This window comes from Mirounga angustirostris, unplaced genomic scaffold, assembly GCF_029215605.1.
Source record: "Mirounga angustirostris isolate CCGP_5_RB_7025 unplaced genomic scaffold, mMirAng1.0.hap1 SCAF_5, whole genome shotgun sequence".
Lineage (NCBI taxonomy): Eukaryota > Metazoa > Chordata > Mammalia > Carnivora > Phocidae > Mirounga > Mirounga angustirostris.
In genome coordinates, this window is record NW_026991713.1 from 109,676,402 (window position 1) to 109,698,744 (window position 22,343).

The 22,343-nt window shown below is 38.1% G+C and overlaps 1 protein-coding gene across 1 annotated transcript in view; it reads right to left on the reverse strand.

Annotated features, from left to right (window-relative positions):
* Window positions 1-22,343, reverse strand: part of ODAD2 (outer dynein arm docking complex subunit 2) — a 183,734-nt gene that overhangs the window by 38,941 nt on the left and 122,450 nt on the right. Inside the window, exons 17-18 of the mRNA XM_045874221.2 lie at window positions 18,232-18,420; window positions 16,720-16,941 (exon numbers count right to left, since the gene is read on the reverse strand). Coding sequence (XP_045730177.1) covers window positions 16,720-16,941; window positions 18,232-18,420 — 411 coding nt within the window. The remainder of the gene's footprint in view (window positions 1-16,719; window positions 16,942-18,231; window positions 18,421-22,343) is intronic.

A 22,343-nucleotide genomic window follows, 5' to 3' on the forward strand; every position in this document is an offset into this window, starting at 1 on the left:
TGGTGGTGACGTAGCCAAAGCAGAAGATGGATTCATTATAGTGAAGCAGAGCTAGTTTGGATGAAGGAGACAAGTATTCTATTAGCTCAGACTGTCCTAGACACATTTGATTTCTCCAAAGGCTCCCTGGGTATTTTAGAAGACTGAATCACCTCACGGGCAAAAGCATTGTCTAGAGCTCTCCAAGGAAAACTTAAAAAGAAGAAAATAAAGTGGCTTTAAAGAATCATTCTTGTATCAGATTTTTAGAGACACTACACTTATAAGAATGCAAAGAATTAAGATTAAAATTCTTAATTCCTCCTGAAGAGATTCTTATCTTGTAAACCTTTCTGTCAAAGCAGAGTGCTAAATAAATATGAAAAAGATGGCTCCTACTGGGTTCCATAAACAACTATTAAAGGGCAGTGTGGCCCTAGTGCACTAATTTTCAATTCTTTCTAAAGCAGCCAAAAGCTGTTTTGAAATAAGATCTCATGCATAATTCTAATATGCAAAATGGAAAAACTACCTGGTCTAATTAAAGTAGGTGACTGCCCCTCACACCAAGCATTGGCTTCCCCCTTGCTCTGAGTACTGGGCCCTGATCTCTCCCAAGGGAACCCTAACAGTCCAGGAGACACAGTTTGAAATTCGCTCATCTAGTGGAAACAGCCCTAAACTAGACATCACAATCATTTATGATGTTATGCCATGTGTTGATTGTGTGGTTTTTGGTACTTCACTGATCTCTGGGACTTACATTCCTCATCTGCAAAATCTGTGTTGTTTTTTTTTTGCTTTTTTTTGTTTGTTTGTTTTGTTTTGTTTTTAAAGATTTTATTTATTTGACAGAGAGAGATACAGCGAGAGAGGGAACACAAGCAGGGGGAGTGGGAGAGGGAGAAGCAGGCTTCCCGCCGAGCAGGGAGCCTGATGTGGGTCTCGATCCCAGGACCCTGGGATCATGACCTGAGCCGAAGGCAGACGCTTAACGACTGAGCCACCCAGGTGCCCCTAAAATCTGTGTTTAAAATGGATAACTCACCTCTACCAGCTCTCACTTTCCATAAATTTATTATAAAAAGAAAGTGTAAAAAGAAAGTTAAGAATTCTGCTTCATGCCAAGATAGGGTAACATGGACCGGATTTATCTTCCCGTCTAAAACAACTTAAAAATGCTAAAACCTATAAAGCAATGGCTTTTAAGACACTGGCCATCAGGAAACTAGGATCCCCAAGAGAAGGAAAACTCCAGAGGTAAGCCCTACGATTGTCCCGCCTACTGCCTGGAGTGAGCTGTAGCACAGGGAGAGAGAAGCCAAATGAAGCATAGCAGCCTCCCTGAGCTGGGAGGCCAAGCTTGGGAGTCTGGGGATCTGTGATGACTGGAGTCTTCAGGGAAGATTACTGGAGGGGAGAGAGCTCTCTGAGCACAGAACTCTGGAGACCTACAGTCGGTGCCCCTGAAACTTCAGTGCAGAACTGATAAGCACTTGTGTGTGCAGAAACTACATACCCAAGGACAGATCAACTGGAACAATCTCTGAAGCTCATACAGGTTCAATAGTGCCTGATCTCACCACTTAGTGTGAAAGACTTCCTGATTCATGGGTTTCAGGTACAGTAACCGGAAGGCTCTTACCTCAGTAGTGGGTACTCTAATGTTGCTAACAAAACATGGAAATGAAAGGATCAAATTGTTTCTAAGTAACCTAACGGCATCCTAGAAAAAAACTCAAGAATATTTATGGAAACTATCTATCACTCAACACATTAAAATTCGGTGTCTTCCAAGACACAGACTCTTAACTATAGAGAACAAACTGATGGTTACCAGAAGGGAAATGGGAGGGAGGATGGGTTAAATAGGTGATGGGGATGGAGGAGGGCACTTGTGATGAGCACCAGGAGATGTATGGAATTGTTGAATCACTACATTGTACACCTGAAACTAATACAACACTGTATGTTAACTATACTGGAATGAAAATAAAAAACTTAATAAAAAATCCTCCCCACCCTAAAGTCAGTGTCTGACATGACCCATGATAAAGAGGAATATCAACCAATTGAAATCAAACCAGAAATGACAGTAGGACTGTTACTAGAACTGGATTTCATATGAGCTAGAGGAAAGATCCAAATCTAATTTTGAGAGATGCAATTATACTGAGACGTAAAACACACCCATGGAAATAAAGGTAAATTAAACATTGGAAAAAAAAGATTTTCTGAACTTGAAGGCATAGAAATAGAAACATTCCAAATTAAAACAAGAGAGGAAAAAAGACTGAAAAAAAATGAACAGGGAAAACATCAAGTAGCCAAATATAGGTGAAAATGGCGTTTCTAAAGGACAGTAGAAAAAGGAGACAGAGAAAAGTATTTGAAGAAATAATGGCTCCAAATTTTCCAAATTTGATGAAAACTATAAGCCTATAGATCTAAGAAGTTCAACAAGCCCAAGCATAAGAAACAAAGAAAACAACACAAAGGCACATAATAATCAAATTGCTCAGAATCAGGGAAAGTGATAAAATCTTAGAAGCAGTAGTACAAAAAAATGACATACACATAAACAAGCATAAGAATGACAGATTTCTTCTCAGAAACAATATAAGTGTGAATAAAATGAAGCAACATGTTTACTGAAGGAGAAAAGTCCTTATAAAATTCTCTGCCTACCAAAAATATTTTTCAAACACAAGGACTAAATTAAGTCTTTTTTAGACATACAAAAATAAAAGAATTTATCAACAGAGTTGTACTACAAGAAATGTTAAAAGTCCTTTGGAAAGGAATAAATAGCACTTTTTCCTATTTATTTAAAGCTCTTTAATTGATAATTGATTTATTTACAATCAGAAGCAAGAACAATGTGAAGTTTATAATATATAAGAGTCGACTGCATGACAATAGCACAAAAGCCAGGAGGACAAAAATAGAAGCATAGTGTTATATGATTCTTAAACTCTATGTTTCTGTGTGTAATATAACTTGAAGATACAATGTGCTGAATTACATATGTTTATTATAAACTCTAAAGCAACCACTAAATGAACAACAAGGAATCATAACTAATAAAAATTAAACAATAAATAATAAAAACAAAAGGAATAAAATGGAATGTTTAAAAAAATCAATTAAGCCAAGAAGACAAAAAGAAAAGAATAGATGGGAAAAGGAGGGAACAAATAAAATCACATTTAAAGCCAATCATGTCAGTAGCACATTAAATGTAAATAGTGTAGACACACCATTACCTCCCCCAAAAAGGCAGAGGTGATTTGAATTGAAAAAAAAAAAATGGGGGGCACATGGGTGGCTCAGTTGGTTGGGCGACTGCCTTTGGCTCAGGTCATGATCCTGGAGTCCTGGGATCGAGTCCCACATCAGGCTCCTGGCTCAGCAAGGAGCCTGCTTCTCCCTTTGGCCCTCTCCCCTCTCATGCTGTTTCTCACTCTCTCTCTCTTTCTCAAATAAATAAAAAAATAAAATCTTAAAAAAAAAAAAAAAAGCAAGCCCCTACAAAGTGCTGCCTACAAATAGCTAATAAATAAAAATACACAAATGGGGTAAAAGTTTAGGAAGAGCTATAGGATTTAGCATGCTAATTCTAACCAAAAGAAAGCAGGAGAAAAGGCAGATTTCAGAGGAAAGAATATGACAGGGGTCATCAGGAGGACATACTATTCCTAAATTCTTAGGCACTTAACAAGAGGGCTTCAAAATGCATGTAGAGACTGTTTAGAGCAAGATGGCAGAGAAGTAGGAGACCTAAATTTCATCTGGTCCCAAGAATTCAGCTAGATAGGGATCAAACCATTCTGAACACCTAAGAACTCAACAGGAGATCGAAGAAAAGAATAGCAGCAACTCTCTGAACAAAAAAGCGACCACTTTCTGGAAGGTCTCTTCTGACTTGTTTAGTGTATGTATATTTTTCTGGGGTCATTGTTACCCTGTTAGCATTTTGTTCTCTCATTCATCTATTTTCCTCTGGACAAAATGACAAGACAGAAAAAAATCACCTCAAAAAAAAGAACAAGAGGCAGTACCGACTGCCAGGGACCTAATCAATACGGATATTAGTAAGATGTCGGAACTAGAGTTCAGAATGACGATTTTAAAGATACTAGCTGGGCTTGAAAAAAGCATGGAAGATATTAGAGAAACCCTTTCTGGAGAAATAAAAGAACTAAAATCTAACCAAGTTGAAATCAAAAAGGCTATTAATGAGGTGCAATCAAAAATGGAGGCTCTAACTGCTAGGATAAATGAGGCAGAAGAGAGAATTAGTGATATAGAAGACCAAATGATGGGAAAAAAAGAAGCTGGGAAAAAGAGAGATAAACAACTACTGGATCATGAGGGCAGAATTTGAGAGATAAGTGATACCATAAGACAAAACAATATTAGAATAATTGGGATCCCAGAAGAAGAAGAAAGAGAGAGGGGGGCAGAAGGTATACTGGAGCAAATTATAGCAAAAACTTCCCTAATTTGGGGAAGGAAACAGGCATCAAAATCCAGGAGGCACAGAGAAGCCCCCTCAAAATCAATAAAAATAGGTCAACACCCCAACATCTAATGGTAAAACTTACGAGTCTCAGAGACAAAGAGAAAATCCTGAAAGCAGCTTGGGACAAGAGATCTGTAACCTACAATGGTAGAAACATTAGATTGGCAACAGACCTATCCACAGAGACCTGGCAGGCCAGAAAGGACTGGCAGGATATATTCAGAGCACTAAATGAGAAAAATATGCAGCCAAGAATATCCAGCTAGGCTGTCATTGAAAATTGAAAGAGAGATAAAAAGCTTCCAGGACAAACAAAAACTAAAGGAATTTGCAAACACGAAACCAGCCCTACAAGAAGTATTGAAAGGGGTCCTCTAAGCAAAGAGAGAGCCTAAGAGTAACGTAGACCAGAAAGGAACACAGACAATATACAGTAACAGTCACCTTACAGGCAAGACAATGGCACTAAATTCCTATCTTTCAATAGTTACCCTGAATGTAAATGGGCTAAATGCCCCAATCAAAAGACACAGTGTATCACATTGGATAAAAAAAAACAAGACCCACCGATATGCTGTCTGCAAGAGACTCATTTTAGAACCAAAGACACCCCCAGATTGAAAGTGAGGGGGTGGAAAACCATTTACCATGCTAATAGACACCAAAAGAAAGCTGGGGTGGCAATCCTTATATCAGGCAAATTAGATTTTAAACCAAAGACTATAATAAGAGATGAGGAAGGACATTATATCCTACTTAAAGGGTCTATCCAACAAGAAGATCTAACAACTGTAAATATCTATGCCCCTAACATGGGAGCAGCCAATTATATAAGGCAATTAATAACAAAAGCAAAGAAAACATCAACAACAATACAATAATAGTGGGGGACTTTAACACCCCCCTCACTGAAATGGACAGATCATCTAAGCAAAAGATCAACAAGGAAATAAAGACTTTAAATGATGCACTGGATCACATGGATTTCATAGATATATTCAGAACATTCCATCCCAAAGCAACAGAATTTACATTCTTCTCTAGTGCCCATGGAACATTCTCCAGAATCAATCACATCCTAGGTCACAAATCAGGTCTCAACCGATACCAAAAGACTGGGGTCATTCTCTGCATATTTTCAGACCACAATGCTTTGAAACTAGAACTCAATCACAAGAGGAAAGTCGGAAAGAACTCAAATACATGGAGGCTAAAGAGCATCCTACTAAAGAATGAATGGGTCAACCAGGAAATTAAAGAAGAATTAAAAAATTTCATGGAAACCAATGAAAATGAAAACACAACTGTTCGAAATCTTTGGGATGCAGCAAAGGCAGTCCTAAGAGGAAAGTATATAGCAACACAAGCCTTTCTCAAGAAACAAGAAAGGTCTCAAATACACAACCTAACCCTACACCTAAAGGAGCTGGAGAAAGAACAGCAAATAAAGCCTAAACCCAGCAGGAGAAGAGAAATAATAAAGATCAGAGCAGAAATCAATGAAATAGAAACCAAAAGAACAGTAGAACAGATCAACGAAACTAGGAGCTGGTTCTTTGAAAGAATTAAGATTGATAAACCCTTGGCCAGACTTATCAAAAAGAAAAGATAAATGACCCAAATAAATAAAATCATGAATGAAAGAAGAGAGATCACAACCAACACCAAAGAAATACAAACAATTATAAGAACATATTATGAGCAACTCTATGCCAGCAAATTAGATAACCTGGAAGAAATGGGTGCATTCCTAGAGATGTATCAACTACCAAAACTGAACCAGGAAGAAATAGAAAACCTGAACAGACCTATAACCACTAAGGAAATTGAAGCAGTCATCAAAAATCTCCCAACAAGCAAGAGCCCAGGGCCAGATGGCTTCCCAGGGGAATTCTACCAAACATTTAAAGAAGATTTAATACCTATTCTTCTGAAACTGTTCCAAAAAATAGAAATGGAAGGAAGATTTCCAAACTCGTTTTATGATCCCAAAACCAGACAAAGATCCCATCAAAAAGAAGAATTACAGACCAATATCCTTGATGAACATGGATGCAAAAATTCTCACCAAAATACTAGCCAATAGGATCCAACAGTACATTAAAAGGATTATTCACCACGACCAAGTGGGATTTATCCCTGGGCTGCAAGGTTGGTTCAACATCCGCAAATCAATCAATGTGATACAATACATTAATAAAAGAAAGAACAAGAACCATATGATCCTCTCAATAGATGCAGAAAAAGCATTTGACAAAGTACAGCATCCTTTCTTGATCAAAACTCTTCAGAGTATAGGCATAGAGGGTACATACCTCAATATCATAAAAGCCATCTATGAAAAACCTACAGCAAGTATCATTCTCAATGGGGAAAAACTGAGAGCTTTCCCCTAAGGTCAGGAACATGGCAGGGATGTCCACTATCACCACTGCTCCAATCAAAGTCCTAGCCACAGCAATCAGAAGTACTAGAAGTCCTAGCCACAGCAATCAGACAACAAAAAGAAATAAAAGGCATCCATATTGGCAAAGAAGTCAAACTCTTACTCTTTGCAGATGATATGATACTTTATGTGGCAAACCCAAAAGACTCCACCCCAAAACTGCTAGAACTCATACAGGAATTCAGTAAAGTGGCAGGATATAAAATCAATGCACAGAAATCAGTGGCATTCCTATACACCCACAACAAGACAGAAGAAAGAGAAATTAAGGAGCCGATCCCATTTACAATTGCACCCAAAACCATAAGATACCTAGGAATAAATCTAACCAAAGAGACAAAGGATCTTTACTCAGAAAACTATAAAATACTCATGAAAGAAATTGAGGAAGACACAAAGAAATGGAAAAACGTTCCATGCTCATGGACTGGAAGAACAAGTATTGTGAAGATGTCAATGCTACCTAGAGCAATCTACACATTCAATGCAATCCCTATCAAAATACCATCCACTTTTTTCAAAGAAATGGAGCAAGTAATCCTAAAATTTGTATGGAACCAGAAAAGACCCCGCATAGCCAGAGGAATGTTGAAAAAGAAAAGCAAAGCTGGCGGCATTACAATTCCGGACTTCAAGCTCTATTACAAAGCTATCATCATCAAGACAGTATGGTACTGGCACAAAAACAGACACATAGATCAATGGAACAGAATAGAGAGCCCAGAAATGGACCCTCAACTCTATGGTCAACTCATCTTCGACAAGCAGGGAAGAATGTCCAATGGAAAAAAGACAGTCTCTTCAACAAATGGTGTTGGGAAAACTGGACAGCCACATGCACAAGAATGAAACTGGAGCATTTCCTTACACCACACACAAAATTAGACTCAAAATGGTTGAAAGACCTAAATGTAAGACAGGAGTCCATCAAAATCCTAAAGGAGAACACAAGCAACAATTGCTTCGACCTCAGTTGCAGCAACTTCTTCCTAGAAACATCACCAAAGGCAAGGGAAGCAAGGGCAAAAATGAACTATTGGGACTTCATTGAGATAAAAAGCTTTTGCACAGCAAAAGAAACAGTCCACAAAACCAAAAGACAACCGACAGAATGGGAGAAGATATTTGCAAATGACATATCAGATAAAGGGCTAGTATCCAAAATCTATAAAGACCTTACCAAACTCAACACCCAAAGAACAAATGATCCAATCAAGAAATGGGCAGAAGACATGAACAGACATTTTTCCAAAGAAGACATCCAAATGACCAACAGACACATGAAAAAGTGCTCAACATCACTGAGCATCAGGGAAATCCAAATCAAAACCTCAATGAGATACCACCTCACACCAGTCAGAATGACAAATTAACAAGTCAGGAAATGACAGATGTTGGTGGGGATGCGGAGAAAGGGGAACCCTCCTACAGTATTGGTGGGAATGCAAGCTGGTGCAGCCACTCTGGAAAACAGTATGGAGGTTCCTCAGAAAGTTGAAAATAGAGCTACCATACGACTCAGCAATTGCACTACTGGGTATTTACCCCAAAGATACAAATGTAGGGATCTGAAGGGGTATGTGCACCCTGATGTTTATAGCAGCGATGTCACAATAGCCAAACTATAGAAAGTGCCTAGATGTCCATAGATAGATGAATGGATAAAGAAGGTGTGGTATATATACAATGGAATATTATGCAGCTATCAAAAGGAATGAAATCTTGCCATTTGCAGCGACATGGATGGAACTGGAGGGTATTATGCTGAGCGAAATAAGTCAATCAGAGAAAGACATGTATCATATGACCTCACTGATATGAAGAATTCTTAATCTCAGGAAACAAACTGGAGTGGTGGGGGGTGGAAGGGATGGGGTGGCTGGGTGACAGACATTGGGGAGGGTATGTGCTATGGTGAGCGCTGTGAATAGTGTAAGATTGTTGAATCATAGACCTGTACCTCTGAAACAAATAATACATTATATGTTTAAAAAAAAAAAAGAAGAAGATAGCAGGAAGGGAAAAATCAAGGTGGGAAAATCGGAGGGGGAGACGAACCATGAGAGACTATGGACTCTGAGAAGCAAACTGAGGGTTCTAGAGGGGAGGGGGGGGGATGGGTGATGGGTATTAAGGAGGGCACATACTGAATGGAACACTGGGTGTTATATACAAACAATGAATCATGGAACACTACATCAAAAACTAATGATGTAATGTATGGTGATTAACATAACATAATAAAAAAATGCATGAAGATAAACTGATGAGATAGAACTATGAGAACAAGTTGGCAAATCCACAATAACTGGGGTATTTCTGTAGTAGAACGGTTAATACATTTGCCCCACAAAATAATTGATAGAAAAAGTAGTTATAAAACCAACAAAGATGTAGAATATTTGAACAATATTAACCAACTTGACCTTATTAAGCTTTATAGAACACGTTATTTAACCACATCAGAATACCTTTTTTTTTTTCAAGTGCATGTAGAACATCAGTGAATTAAACCATATTATGGGTCACAGAACAAATGTCACATAGTCTAGTAATATATGTTTTCTGACTATAGTGGAATTAAATTATAAATCAACAGAAAAGCCAATGAAAAATCCTCAAATATTTAAAAACTAAATATAACACTTTTAAATAATCCATGGGTTAAAGAAGAAATCAAAAGGGAAACTATAAAAGATTTTTAACCAAATGAAAATAAAAACATAGCTTACCAAAATTTGAGATGCAGCTAAAACAGTATTAGAAGGAAATGTATACAACTAAGAATCATTTTTAGAAAAGATTAAGGTATCAAATCAATTATCTTAGTTTCCACTTTAAGAAAGTAGACAAAGAGCAAATGAAACCACAAAGTAATCAGAAGAAAGGAAATAAGAAGGATCACAGTAGGAAATCAATGAAATAAAAAATAGAAAAAGAGAGAAAACCAAGGAAACAAAAGCTAGTTCTTCAAGAAGATCAATAACATTGATAGACTTCTAGCCAGACTGGTCAGGAGAAAAGAGAAGACAAAACTTACCAATATCAAGAGTGAAAAAAATGTCATAACTACAGATTATAAGTATATATTAAGAGGATAAGGGAATGTTATGAACAACTTTATGCCAATACATTTGACAATATAACTTAGATGAAATGAACTAATTCCTTGAAAGACACAAACTACCAAAGCTCACTCAAGAAGAAATAAACATGAACAGCCCTATCTTGAGCAAAGAAAGTGGATTTGAAGTTTAAAACCTTCTGAAAACAAAAACTTTAGGTTCAGATGGCTTCACTTGTCAATTTTACCAAACATTTAAAGGAGAAATAATACCGGCACTATAAAATTCTCCTGGAAAATTGAAGAGGAAGGAACACTTTCCAACTCATTTACTGAAGCATTACTGTGATATATAGCATTACTGTGATAGCAAATCAGAGACATTACAAGAAAAAAATACTACAACCAACATCTCTCATGAACACAGATGCAAAATTCTAAAACATTTTAGTAAATTAAGTTCAACAATGTATAAAAAGGATAACACATTGTAACCCAGTAGATACAATAAAAAGCATTTGACAAAATCCAGTATCTATTCCTGATAAAAAAAATTCTCATCAAAGTAATAATAGAAGGGAACTTACCACGCCTGATAAAAGTTACCTAACAGGGGCGCCTCAGTGGCTCAGTTGCTTAAATGTCCAACTCTTGATTTCAGCTCAGGCTTGATCTCAGGGGGTTGTGAATTCAAAATCCATGTTGGGCTCCATGCTGGGCATGACAAAAAGCCACCTAACAAAAACCTGTAGCCAACAGTAAACTGAATGGTGAAAAGACTGAATGTATTCCCTCCAAGATAGGGAATAAGACTGGGATATCTGATCTTACTGCTTTTTTCTCAGTATTGCATAAGAATTTCTGGCCCATGCAATCAGGCAAGAAGAGTAAATAAAAGACATCAAGGTTAGAAAAAAAGAGAGTCCTTATCTGTAGATGACATGATTATTTATGTGAGATGCTGGCAAATGACAATCTGTTTTTGTATGGCTCAAAGAATGAAGAATGGATTTTACATTTTTGTACAGTTGTAAATAATAACAACAATAATAAAAGAAGAATCTGCAACAGAGACTTTATGTGGTCCATAAAGCCTAAAATATTTACTATCTGGCCCTTTAGAGACAATGTTTGCTGACCCCTGGTCTATGTAGAAAATCTGACGGAATCTCTAAAAGCCTACTAGGTCAAATAAATGAATTTAGCAAGGTTGCAGGATATAAGATTAATACACAAAATCAATTAAATTTCTATATAACAACAGTCAGAAATCGAAAATTTTAAAATTACATTTAGAGAAGCATCAAAAGTATTTACATGGGGTAAATCTGACAAAAGATGTAAAAAACTATATGATGAAAATCACATATTGCTGAAAAACAATCACATAAATAATGAAGAGGTATTCCTTCTTTATGAGTCAGATGACAATAATATTAAGATGTCAGTTTTCCCCCAAATGACATATAGATTCAATGCCCATCCCAATCAAAATCTCAGAAAGCATTTCCTGTAGAAATTAACAAACTGATTTAAAAATTCATATGGAAATGTAAAAAACTAGAAAAGCCAAAATAACTTTATTTAAAAAAAATCTCTTTAATATTTTATTTATTTATTCATGAGGAACAGAGAGAGACAGAAGCAGAGGGAGAAGCAGGCTCCCTGTGGAGCAAGGGAGCCCGATGTGGGACTCGATCCCAGGACCCTGGGATCATGACCTAAGCCGAAGGCAGACACTTAACCGACTAAGCCACCCAGGCGCCCCCAAAATAACTTTAAAAAAAAGAAAAAAGTAGGAACACTGACACCACCTAGCTTTACGGCTTATTATAAAGCTGTAGTAATTAAGACTGGTGGTATTGGTGTAAATACAGACAAAGAACAATGGAACAAAACATATATTCAACTATTTTTTTTTCAAGATTGCAAAAGAAATTCAGCAGGGAAAGGGCATTATTTCAACAAAGGATGCTCATATGCCCCTCCAAATGAACTGTACTTCATTCCTAGGATCATAAACAAAAATTTACTCAAAATGGTTCACAGACTTAAATGTAAAACCAAAAGTTATAGAACTTCCAGAAGAAAACATGGAAGATCCTTGTGACCATGTGTTAGGCAAATATTTCTTAGACATAACACCAAAAGCACAGTTCATTAAATAAAAAAAAACAACCATAAGATAAATTGGTCTTCATCTACTTTGGGAGGGAGGTCCTTATCCTGATCTGATTGTGGCTTCTTGGGTATGCATATATATGGCACAATTTATCACATTGACACTCTAGATATGTGCATGTGTATGTCAATTATTAATGAAATAAGGAAAACATTTGACGTATGTATAATATTAGAGTTAAAAATCTAACTCACTGGAATCCTGAAGTAATCATACATTTCTCACTTTAAAGGATAAATGCAAATAACAAGAAAAAATCAATCAGAAGCAAGTCTGTATATGACTCTATATTTGGTATTGTAATATAGTTACTGATACCTAATAGTGCTAAGTAATTTAATGGCATATCATCAAGAGACTATCCGCAGCACTCCAGGGAATATCTGGAATGTGAGGAAAGTACACAAGACCACAAAGATACAGAAAGAGTTTTAATTAACAGAAAACATTATAGTTCAATCAAACATTAAGCATGTGGACTGCAGATAGACATGGAGGGTTCTTGGGTGATGTCAGTCTCGAAAGTCCATTTACTTGACTCAGAAGTGTTAGTGATATTTTTCTTTTTGGTGCCAGGCTTCAAGGACTAGGGGGCATGTGAGCTTCTGGGTTCATCTTCCCCACTCTCTGGAATGCCATGTCATGTGCTCAGTCTGGGAGGCTGCCAAGACAGCCCTCGCTGTTCCACCTAACGTGAACTGTTCCTCCCTCCCTCTGTTGGACCCACTTCTGGTTGTATTTTCTGCAGTCTCTTCAATTTCCTGCCTTCCAGAAAGTTATAGGCCCTAATGTAGCTTTCATCTGCCTGGTATAGACGTTTGCAAAACAAATCCAATGTCACCATGGGGAAGGGAGCTTAATGCCTTTTATAGGTGCTCATCGTCTTTCTATCTGATCAGTTTTTCTGTCTTAGGAAAGGGCTTTTCTTGCTCAGTTTTTCCTGCAACTTCTTTCCCTCCTTGTATTACTTTCCTATGTTATGGTTTTGTTATAATTAGCAATAACTTTGGTAGATCTAGAGTTCTCATGCTTTCAACAGAGTTGCAAACAGATCTGCATCCATGTTCACAAGTCCCTGGACTGATACTTTTGAGAAGGAGATCTGTGTAAAATCATAAAGAGGATAAAGATTGCATTATTCCTCTCACGTCGCATTTACCAGGGCAGGGGACTTATTAGTTCATACAGAAGAGAGTCTTACCTGGAAAGGCTCTAACACCAGGATTATTTTTCAACATAATTGAGTCAGGAAATCCTTGTTGACCGCTTAGCAGTATTTAAACACAAACCCTTTGGAAACTCCCTCTTCCTCTGGCTTCTAGAATTCCTGGGTAACCTGGTAACTTCCTAAGGTTACTTTGACAGCTCTTCTTCCTAGCCTACATGCTCTGCGAATGCAAATGTAGACATTTCCCAGGCTTCTCTAAACTCTGCCAAAAACAACTTGTCCACCGTCGTTCGTGACTTATTACCTCTCACTGATATTTCCCGATCTTCCCCTCTCCTGCCTCTAGACTTGCACTGTCCAATAAGAAAGCCACTAGCCACTGGTGAGAACTCGAAATGTGGCCAGTCCAAATAGAGATGTACCATCAGTATAAAACACAAATACAATATATATATAGACAATAGTATACACTATATATACATATACAGATAATAGTATATATATATATAATAGTATTGACTATATATAAAATAGTACTAATTATATATGTTTATATATATAATAGTATTGATTAAATGTTGAAGTAAAAATATTTTGCATATATAGGGTTAAATAAAATATTTTACTAAAATTAATTTCCCCTGTTTCTTTTTATCTTTTCTGAAATTGTAACTCCTAGAAAACTTAGTATTACATATGTGACTTACATTACATTTGCACTGGACAGCACTGCTCTAGACCTGAAATTCAAACTGACCATTTAAATCGAACACAGTAGAAAGTGAAACCAATCTATTCCAGACCCTCAAGCCTGCTCACTGTTATTATGGAATAAACATCGGTGGGCATGAGACAGATAGGTTGTGTAACATCAGCTGCTGCTGTTAAGGAAATTGTATGCTGAAGGAACTAACTCTAGAATAAATTACTTATGAACCGGGTGACAGGAAGGCTCTGGTAATTGTCAACATTCCTCATGGGCAGTGGCAGTGGATGTGTATGTAGGACTGGGAAATAACACTGTAAGCTTTCGACTAGGAAGGCACAGTAGTAGGAATGAAAACAACCAGGGATTTGCCAAAAATAGTGGATAAAGGTTGTATGCATTTGGAGTCTGAAACATTTGCAGTTACACATTGTGACGTACTCACAGTGGGTACTGTACCCACCCAAATGTGCCAAATATTCTCTTGCATGATCTTGGCCGATAGAATCTTCCTTTTCACCTAGCCCCAAACCTGGAGTCATTTTTGATTCAAGCCTTTCCTTACTCCCCATGGTTATGCTCTACACCGAACCCTGTTTATTCTACCGACACCCACTCACCACATCCACATTTTTTTCCTCCTTAAGACCAGAGGGGGTGCGTGTGTGGCTCAGTTGGTTAAGCATCCGACTCTTGATTTTGGCTCCAGTCATGATCTCAGGGTCATGAGATCGAGCCCTGTGTGGGGCTCTGTGCTGAGCGTGGAGCCTGCTTACGATTCTCTCTCTCCCTCTGCCTCTGCCCTCCCTCCACTCACTCCCACTTGCACTCTCTCACTCTCTCTCAAAAGAAAAAAAAAAAAAAAGAAAGAGAGAAAAAGAAGAAAAGGAAAAACCAGAGAAGGGAAACACAGTTCCATATGCTGCCCCTACGGTCCCAAGAGGGAGAGCTCAGGATTAGGCCTGCCTCTATTCCACGACAGAGAAACTTACAAAAAAACACTATCCTGTTCTTTACAGTTATTCTCCAGTAGAAATAGCAGGTAGTTAGGAATGCAAATAGGGGAGATGGAGAGGCCCTCAAGAGACCTTAAGAGGATGGGGGAAAGGGTCTAGGGCCGAACAAACCCTATTTTCTTTCTTTACTTTTCCCTTTCCTATTCCCTCCCCCAATCATTTTTATATTGCCTTCTTTTTCTTTTTTTTTAATTTATTTTATTATGTTATGTTAATCACCATACATTACATCATTAGTTTTTGATGTAGTGTTCCATGATTCATTGTTTGCGTATAACATCCAGTGCTCTGTTCAATACGTGCCCTCTTTAATACCCATCACCAGGCTAACCCGTCCCCCATCCCCCTCCCCTCTAGAACCCTCAGTTTGCTTCTCAGAGTCCATAGTTTCTCATGGTTCAACTCCCCCTCCAATTTCCCCCCTTCATTTTTCCCTTCCTACGATCTTCTTTTTCTTTTCTTTTTTTTAACATATAATGTATTATTTGTTTCAGAGGTAAAGTCTGTGATTCAGCAGTCTTACACATACCCTCCCTAATGTCTATCACCCAGCCACCCATCCCTCCCACCCCCCACCACTCCAGTAACGCTCAGTTTGTTTCCTGAGATTAAGAATTCCTCATATCAGTGAGGTCATATGATACATGTCTTTCTCTGATTGACTTATTTCGCTTAGCATAATACCCTCTAGTTCCATCCACGTCATTGCAAATGGCAAGATTTCGTTGTTGTTGTTTTTTATATTGCCTTCTTTTCTAATACATATAAGCTGTGTGGGTGAGTGAACAGAGTTTCATCACTTTACATAGCAGAAGACACCTCCTAAGTGATTTTGGATTATCCATTGGCTTGCCTTAGAAGGAATGATTCAGAAGGGCATGCACAGCTGGCATTTATGTCAATTAAACCATAAACCTTATTAAATTTTAAAACTTTGGGTAGCCTAGAAATTCTCTTCTTAAACTAACTGGTAATTGTCTAAACATACATTATATGTCAGACACTTTACCAGGCTACTTAGTTTTTATAGTTTCATTTTTTTAAAGGCTCTACTAGATGGCATGTCAGGTTGGGGAAGTCCTGTTCAAGAACAGAATGTATAGATATATTAAAGTCTATGTGCTTCTAGAAGCTCTCCTCCCCGTGTATTGATTAAAGGCAAAGAAAACTTAATGGACAGATTTTTTTTTGAAAAAATGTGTCTTTGTATTGGTCCTTTGCTATTACACTTAAGACCATCAAGTTGTAGTCTAGTTGTTTCAGTCAGCTCCTTAGTTGTAGTTCGTGCCTATATTTTGTTATTTAATTGCTAAGTAAATTATATATTAAGTAGAATTATGAATGCCCCTGATTATTCATGCCCTGTACATTTTAAAAAAATCAAATTCAAATTATGAAGCGATTATTAAACTAAGTATGTTGTACACTCTTTGGTTTAGGAAAAAATCGATGTCCAACTTTTCTGCAGCATAAACACTGCCAACACATGGCTCAGCAGCCATGACCCAACAAACAGGCAGTTTTGTGTGTCCAAAAAAACCCCATCAGCGAAACCTTATTGTTACATAAGTTTCTTTCCAGCCGCCATATACCTAATTTGGACTAAACCCCAAAGTCAGTCAATCAATGGTACCTTTACTGCACCATTCTCATGCATGGTGATGCAGTTATCCGCATCTTCTGAGAGCTGGTACAAGGCTTGAGCTGTTGCTCGATGTACATTGGTGTCACTTGATTTCAGGTAACGCACTAACGGAGCTACTGCTTTGTACTCTCCAAAGGCCACTCTGTTTCTCCCCCACATACAGCAGCGTGAAATAGCTTCTGCTAGATGGCGCCTCAGTTTATCATTATTCTGCACAAGGGAAATGAATTGTGGTACATGCATTGCAATGAACCTGTAAAGTCATGTTTCTGTGCTAGATGTTTATTACCCAATAAGATGCCAATGAGTCAAGGGAGAAGGGTGAGGAGGCTATTAAGAGGGTGTTTTGAAAGAAATTAGTATTTTGGTGGTCCCCAATGGGCCAAGGTCAATCCTGAGTTTTCTTTTTATGACTTTAAAAAATTTTTTTAAATTCTTTTTATTGACTACTGAATGTAGTCAATACACTCAAAGGTGATCAAGTGTCTGGCATTTGTTCTTTGCTCAAGGCTTGATTTCCTTTTGAGCACGTGCTTTAGGGAAAAAAAATAGTTCAAGAATATTGGACATTCTTAAGGGAGCATTTCACTTGACTGGGATAGGTGGTTAACTCTACACCTTTACCCTAGGAACACTTCTACATCAGTAATACACCTTGGTTCCCAACAGGGAATGACCTGTGACCAATGACCTGTTTGAGTCTACCATTTTCTTTTCTATAGCCTTTATCCAGACTATATCCTTCTTTTTGTATGTAATTAACTCCTATGGGTATATTATACCTAAATAAGATACAGTTTTCTGTTTATTAATTGTATTATTCTCTTTATTGAGGCAACAACTTGGTGTCCTTAACTGAATCTGGGAGTTATCCTTAGGAACTCAGTGTTAGACTGGCCCTAGAAAGTCTTCTAAACCAAGCATTCTTCCAGTGATTGAATTTCTGCTCTATGTTCCTGCCAAGAGGTAGCCCCAGCTATGCTCAAATATCTCTGGTCATGGTGAAGTCATTATCTCTCAAGGCTGCTTCTTCTATCTGGCACAGCTCTGAATCAATAATACAGTGGTTGCCAAAGTCTCCCAGCTCAAGAATGCCTTCAATTAAAGCTTGCTAAGCCTTGGGGCGGGGGAGGCGTTTAACTTCTAAAGTTGGCATGAACAATTATCTTAAGGATAATGATAACGATGGTGGGGATGGAAGAGGATAGTTAACACTTCTATAGTAACATTTATATTTGCCACCACTTTACTTGCCAGTAACAAATAAAAAACAGCCTCTTATTTTCTAAGGATCTTGTATACTAAACTGTACAGTTAGAATACACTTTCACATTGATTAGTGTCAGAGAAACTAAATGAGGTGACCAAAATCTCATACCTTACAGGTGATGGATATTAAGCTTGAATCCAAGTCTCTGGACTCTAAGCTTAGTGTTTTTACTACCACACCATGATATCTTATGATAATACACATTTAAAATAAAAAGATGCGTTACTTACTGTATTTGCTAGTTTGGACAATAAAGGGACAACTCCATGATCTGTAATAACAGCTAAATTTTCTTGATCTTTTGCTATATTGGTAATAGCAGCACATACACTTGCCAACACTTCTTTATTATCTGATTTCAGTAAATTGACAACAAGTTCCAAACCACCAACAAAGGAACGAACCATTTCTCCAGCATCCTAGAGAAAATTAAAAACAAAAGATGTTATCAAAAATAATTTTATGATCAGCATTTTTTTAAAAAAGTAAAAAGTAATGATAAGGTTGTGAGATACACCTTTGGCATAAAAAACAAATTGAGTTTATTTCTTTATCATACGTGATTTCTATGTATGTATGTATATGTATATATACACACACACAGTTGAGTTTCAACAAATATTTACTGAACAACTATTATGTGAGAGTTACTATGCTAACTACTGGGGATATAGAAATTAGTAAAATACAGTTGTATTATTTGCTGTAGTTATATTTTATAACATCATCACAAAAACCAAATTAGTAAACACTAAACCACTCTTTCTAGGGGAAATGCAGCATTAGGTTCCTACGAGCCTCTGGTCACAATTTTGTCAACTGATCAATACATAACCTTGTTTTATGTGTGTTTCTCCTTAAAGATATCTTATTTCATATATTGTTAATTAATGTTGAACTCATAGACACCACACTATAAGTCACGCCTGAAGGAGGTTTATCTAACACACGAATTTTCTCTGTAAGACACATCACAGCCTTCTGGTGTTTAGGAACACTAGAGAGCACTTGGGTACTACATGTGGGGGCCATGTCAAATAGTGAAATCACCAACAAAACCCACAAAGATACGAAAACTTTGTCATTAAGACTACAAAATGGATGTTTGTTAATAGTAGGAGAGCTAAAACAGATAGAGTGTCATCTCATTCAACCCCAGCTGAGAACATGCATTTTGGGTGACTCAAATTTTTCACCTCTCTGTGCATGTCCAAGAATGACCACAGAGGTGCTGTGAGTATTGATTTGGGGATTACAAACATTTTAGCAAGTAGGCAAGAATTCCCAAACCGAATTTGTGAAGAATGTGGATTGATTGTATATGCTCTTTTGCCATTATGTTGCTTGCAATCCAGTGGGGAGTAGGGGCATTGAGAGATAAGTATAATGGGGACTCCTGGGTGGCTTAGTCAGTTAAGTGAAAGACTTTTGGCTTTGGCTCAGGTCATGATCTCAGGGTCATGAGCTAGAGCCCTGTGTTGCACTCAGTGCTCAGCGGGTAGTCTTGAAGTTTCTCTCCCTCTGCCCCTCCTCCCATTCTCTTTCTCTCTCTAAAATAAATAAATCCTTAAAAATAAAGAAATAAGTATAATGAACAGCACCAAGAGGAAAGATTCAAGGACTACCCCCAAGAGGATGTTTGTAAACAAAGTCTAAAAGATGAGGAGTACCAGTTTGAAGGGGGTTCAGGGTGGAGGAATCATCATGAAACAGACCTGAGAGGGAGAGGTAGTGCCTTGTTTTTTTTCCTTAGTGCAGAACAGCATAAGCATGAAAGGGAGAATGGAAGAAAATGAGACTTATCGAAATCTTGAAGGGTCTTTACTGCATGCCTTGGTAGAGAGTATGGAGTTCATTTTAATGGCATAAAAAAAGTCACTGGAAAGGTTTGAATGTGGGGGGCGCCTGGGTGGCTCAGTCATTAAGCATCTGCCTTCTGCTCAGGTCATGATCCCAGGGTCCTGGGATCGAGCCCCGCGTCAGGCTCCCTGCTCGGCAGGAAGCCTGCTTCTCCCTCTCCCATTCCCCCTGCTTGTGTTCCCTCTCTCGCTGCATCTCTCTCTGTCAAATAAATAAATAAAATCTTAAAAAAAAAAAAAGGTTTGAGTGTGTGTAGTTGGGGGGAGTGGGGAAGGGGATTTTAATCAATTTTGTATCACAATAGATCTCTCGGAATTGCAGAGTTGAGGTTGGGGCAAAGCCTGGTGCTGGGAACTCAGAGGCTGTTTCACGAAGTTCAGATAAGAGGTGGTGGCAGTTTGGAAGGAGGTTATGGTCTAGACTTGGAGGAGAGGGTGTGGATTTGTGCGTGCTGACTGGAGAAGGTAAGGACCAGTGACTCAATGATGATTCCTCTGTTTCTGGCTTGACCTAATGGTGCTAATGTTGGAAAGGCAGGGTGTTGTTTTGTTTTCTTGGGGTGAGAAAGGATGGTACTTGATATCAGAGGCCTGATTTGAATGAAGTGCCTGCAAGACGTTTACGTGGAGACATCCAGAAGTCAGTTGGATATATGCGTTTGGAGCTCAGGAAAGGAAGCCAGGCTGGAGTCAGAGATTTGGAAGTCGTTAGCAGAGAGACTGTAACTGAAGTAATGTGTGCAAGAGGTGGGGAGTGAGGGAAAGTGGGCTGTCTGTGCTAGGGCCGCAAGTGTGGGCAGGAAAGGAGTTTGTCAGAGGAACCTGAAAACAGATGGTTGCTCAGAAATCCTCACATCCCCTGATGGATGGCGATGGCTGTGTGATGTTCAACTATTTGGCTCCATGGCTTTCTCAAGTAACAGAAATTAATACCTTTTGAGTGCCAATTATATCTTAGGCACTTTGCATAAATTATCTCAGTTAAACCTCACAATAACCACACAAAATAGATATTATTTCCATTTTAGATTTTAAAAACTGAGGTTTCAAAGATGTTGAACCTCCTAAACTAGACTATATCCCTCAAGGAGCCATGTTATAGTAACCTTAGTGAACTTTATAATCATAAATCCAAATATCTCATCCCCATATCTTCCAAATTCTTCCACTGCTGTCCCCTGCCCTTAGGATAAAATCCAACCTCCACATGGCGTGTGTGCCACTGGCTTCCCAGTCTCACCTTCTCTGCCTTGATCCCCCTTCTCTAACTGCACACACAGCCCTAAACCAATGCCTCCCCCCACACCCCCCTGGAGTTAATAATCAGAATCTGGACACTCATTCTCTGAGAATATGGTTAAGTCTGGGGTAGGGCCTATAATTTTTTTTTTAATTTTAAAAATCTCTCCTGTGATTCTAAACTTCAGCCAGTATTGGGAACATTGCTTATGTATCAGTCCTTCAAGTTCATGTCCTCAAACATGCCACTTGCAGGTCTCCATGTTTTTGCATATGTTTTTTTGTCTATTCTTCCCACTAGCTTGGGACTTTCCATGTGGTCTCAGCTACTGACTAAGGTACCATTCTCTTCAGGGATATTTCTTGAACTTCGAGTCTGGGTCAAGCTGTTCCTACTATACTTAACCTGGTTCTTCTGTATTACAACATTTCCTACTCTCTGCAGTAGTGGCTTATTTATTGGCCCTTGACCTAGAACATACGTTCCAGGAGGGAAGGGACTGTTTTCTGTCTTGTTTATTGTTGTACACCCAGTTTCTCTGAAAGTTTCTATGCCAGTCTCTAGAAACCCCACTGAATTAATTTGCAAACTCACAGCTACAAAAGGAAGCTTTCACCAAGGACATAACAAACCAAACCAAAGTTCTAGTGAATGGTGAAGGACAGACCCCAGTCAGGTTCTTCCCAAATGTTAAGTAGAAAGTATCTTTTCCATAACACATTGCCTCTCCTGATTGCTATGGGAAGTGTGTGAGCATTATTACTGGCCTTGTTCTCAGTACCACATTTAAATACAATCTCTGCTAGGACATACTTTCACTTCTGATGTATTAATAAAAATTATTTTGAAAATATTTGCCATTTTCCCTAAAATTCTACAATAAAGCCTTTTACATCAAACAAAAGGAATGATTATACTTTCAATGGTATTCTATACTGCCACCTTATTACACTTCTGTGCACTAGGATGCAACCAAATCAAAAGATTATAAGAGTTAATTTATTAACCTTCAGTCAAATATCCCACATAATTTAATCCAAATTGCTCTTTTGAAGCACTTAGTAGTAGTGGTAGTTGTTGTAGTACTCTTTCCGTGTTGTAGATGAGGAAAACATTAGAGAAATAAATTAATATGTGACAAGTGAAATAATAAATGGCAGAGTGGGATCTGAATCCATGTCTGCCTGACCCCAAAGCCACCACACAATACTGCAATTATGTGAATCCCAACCACGCACTTGGT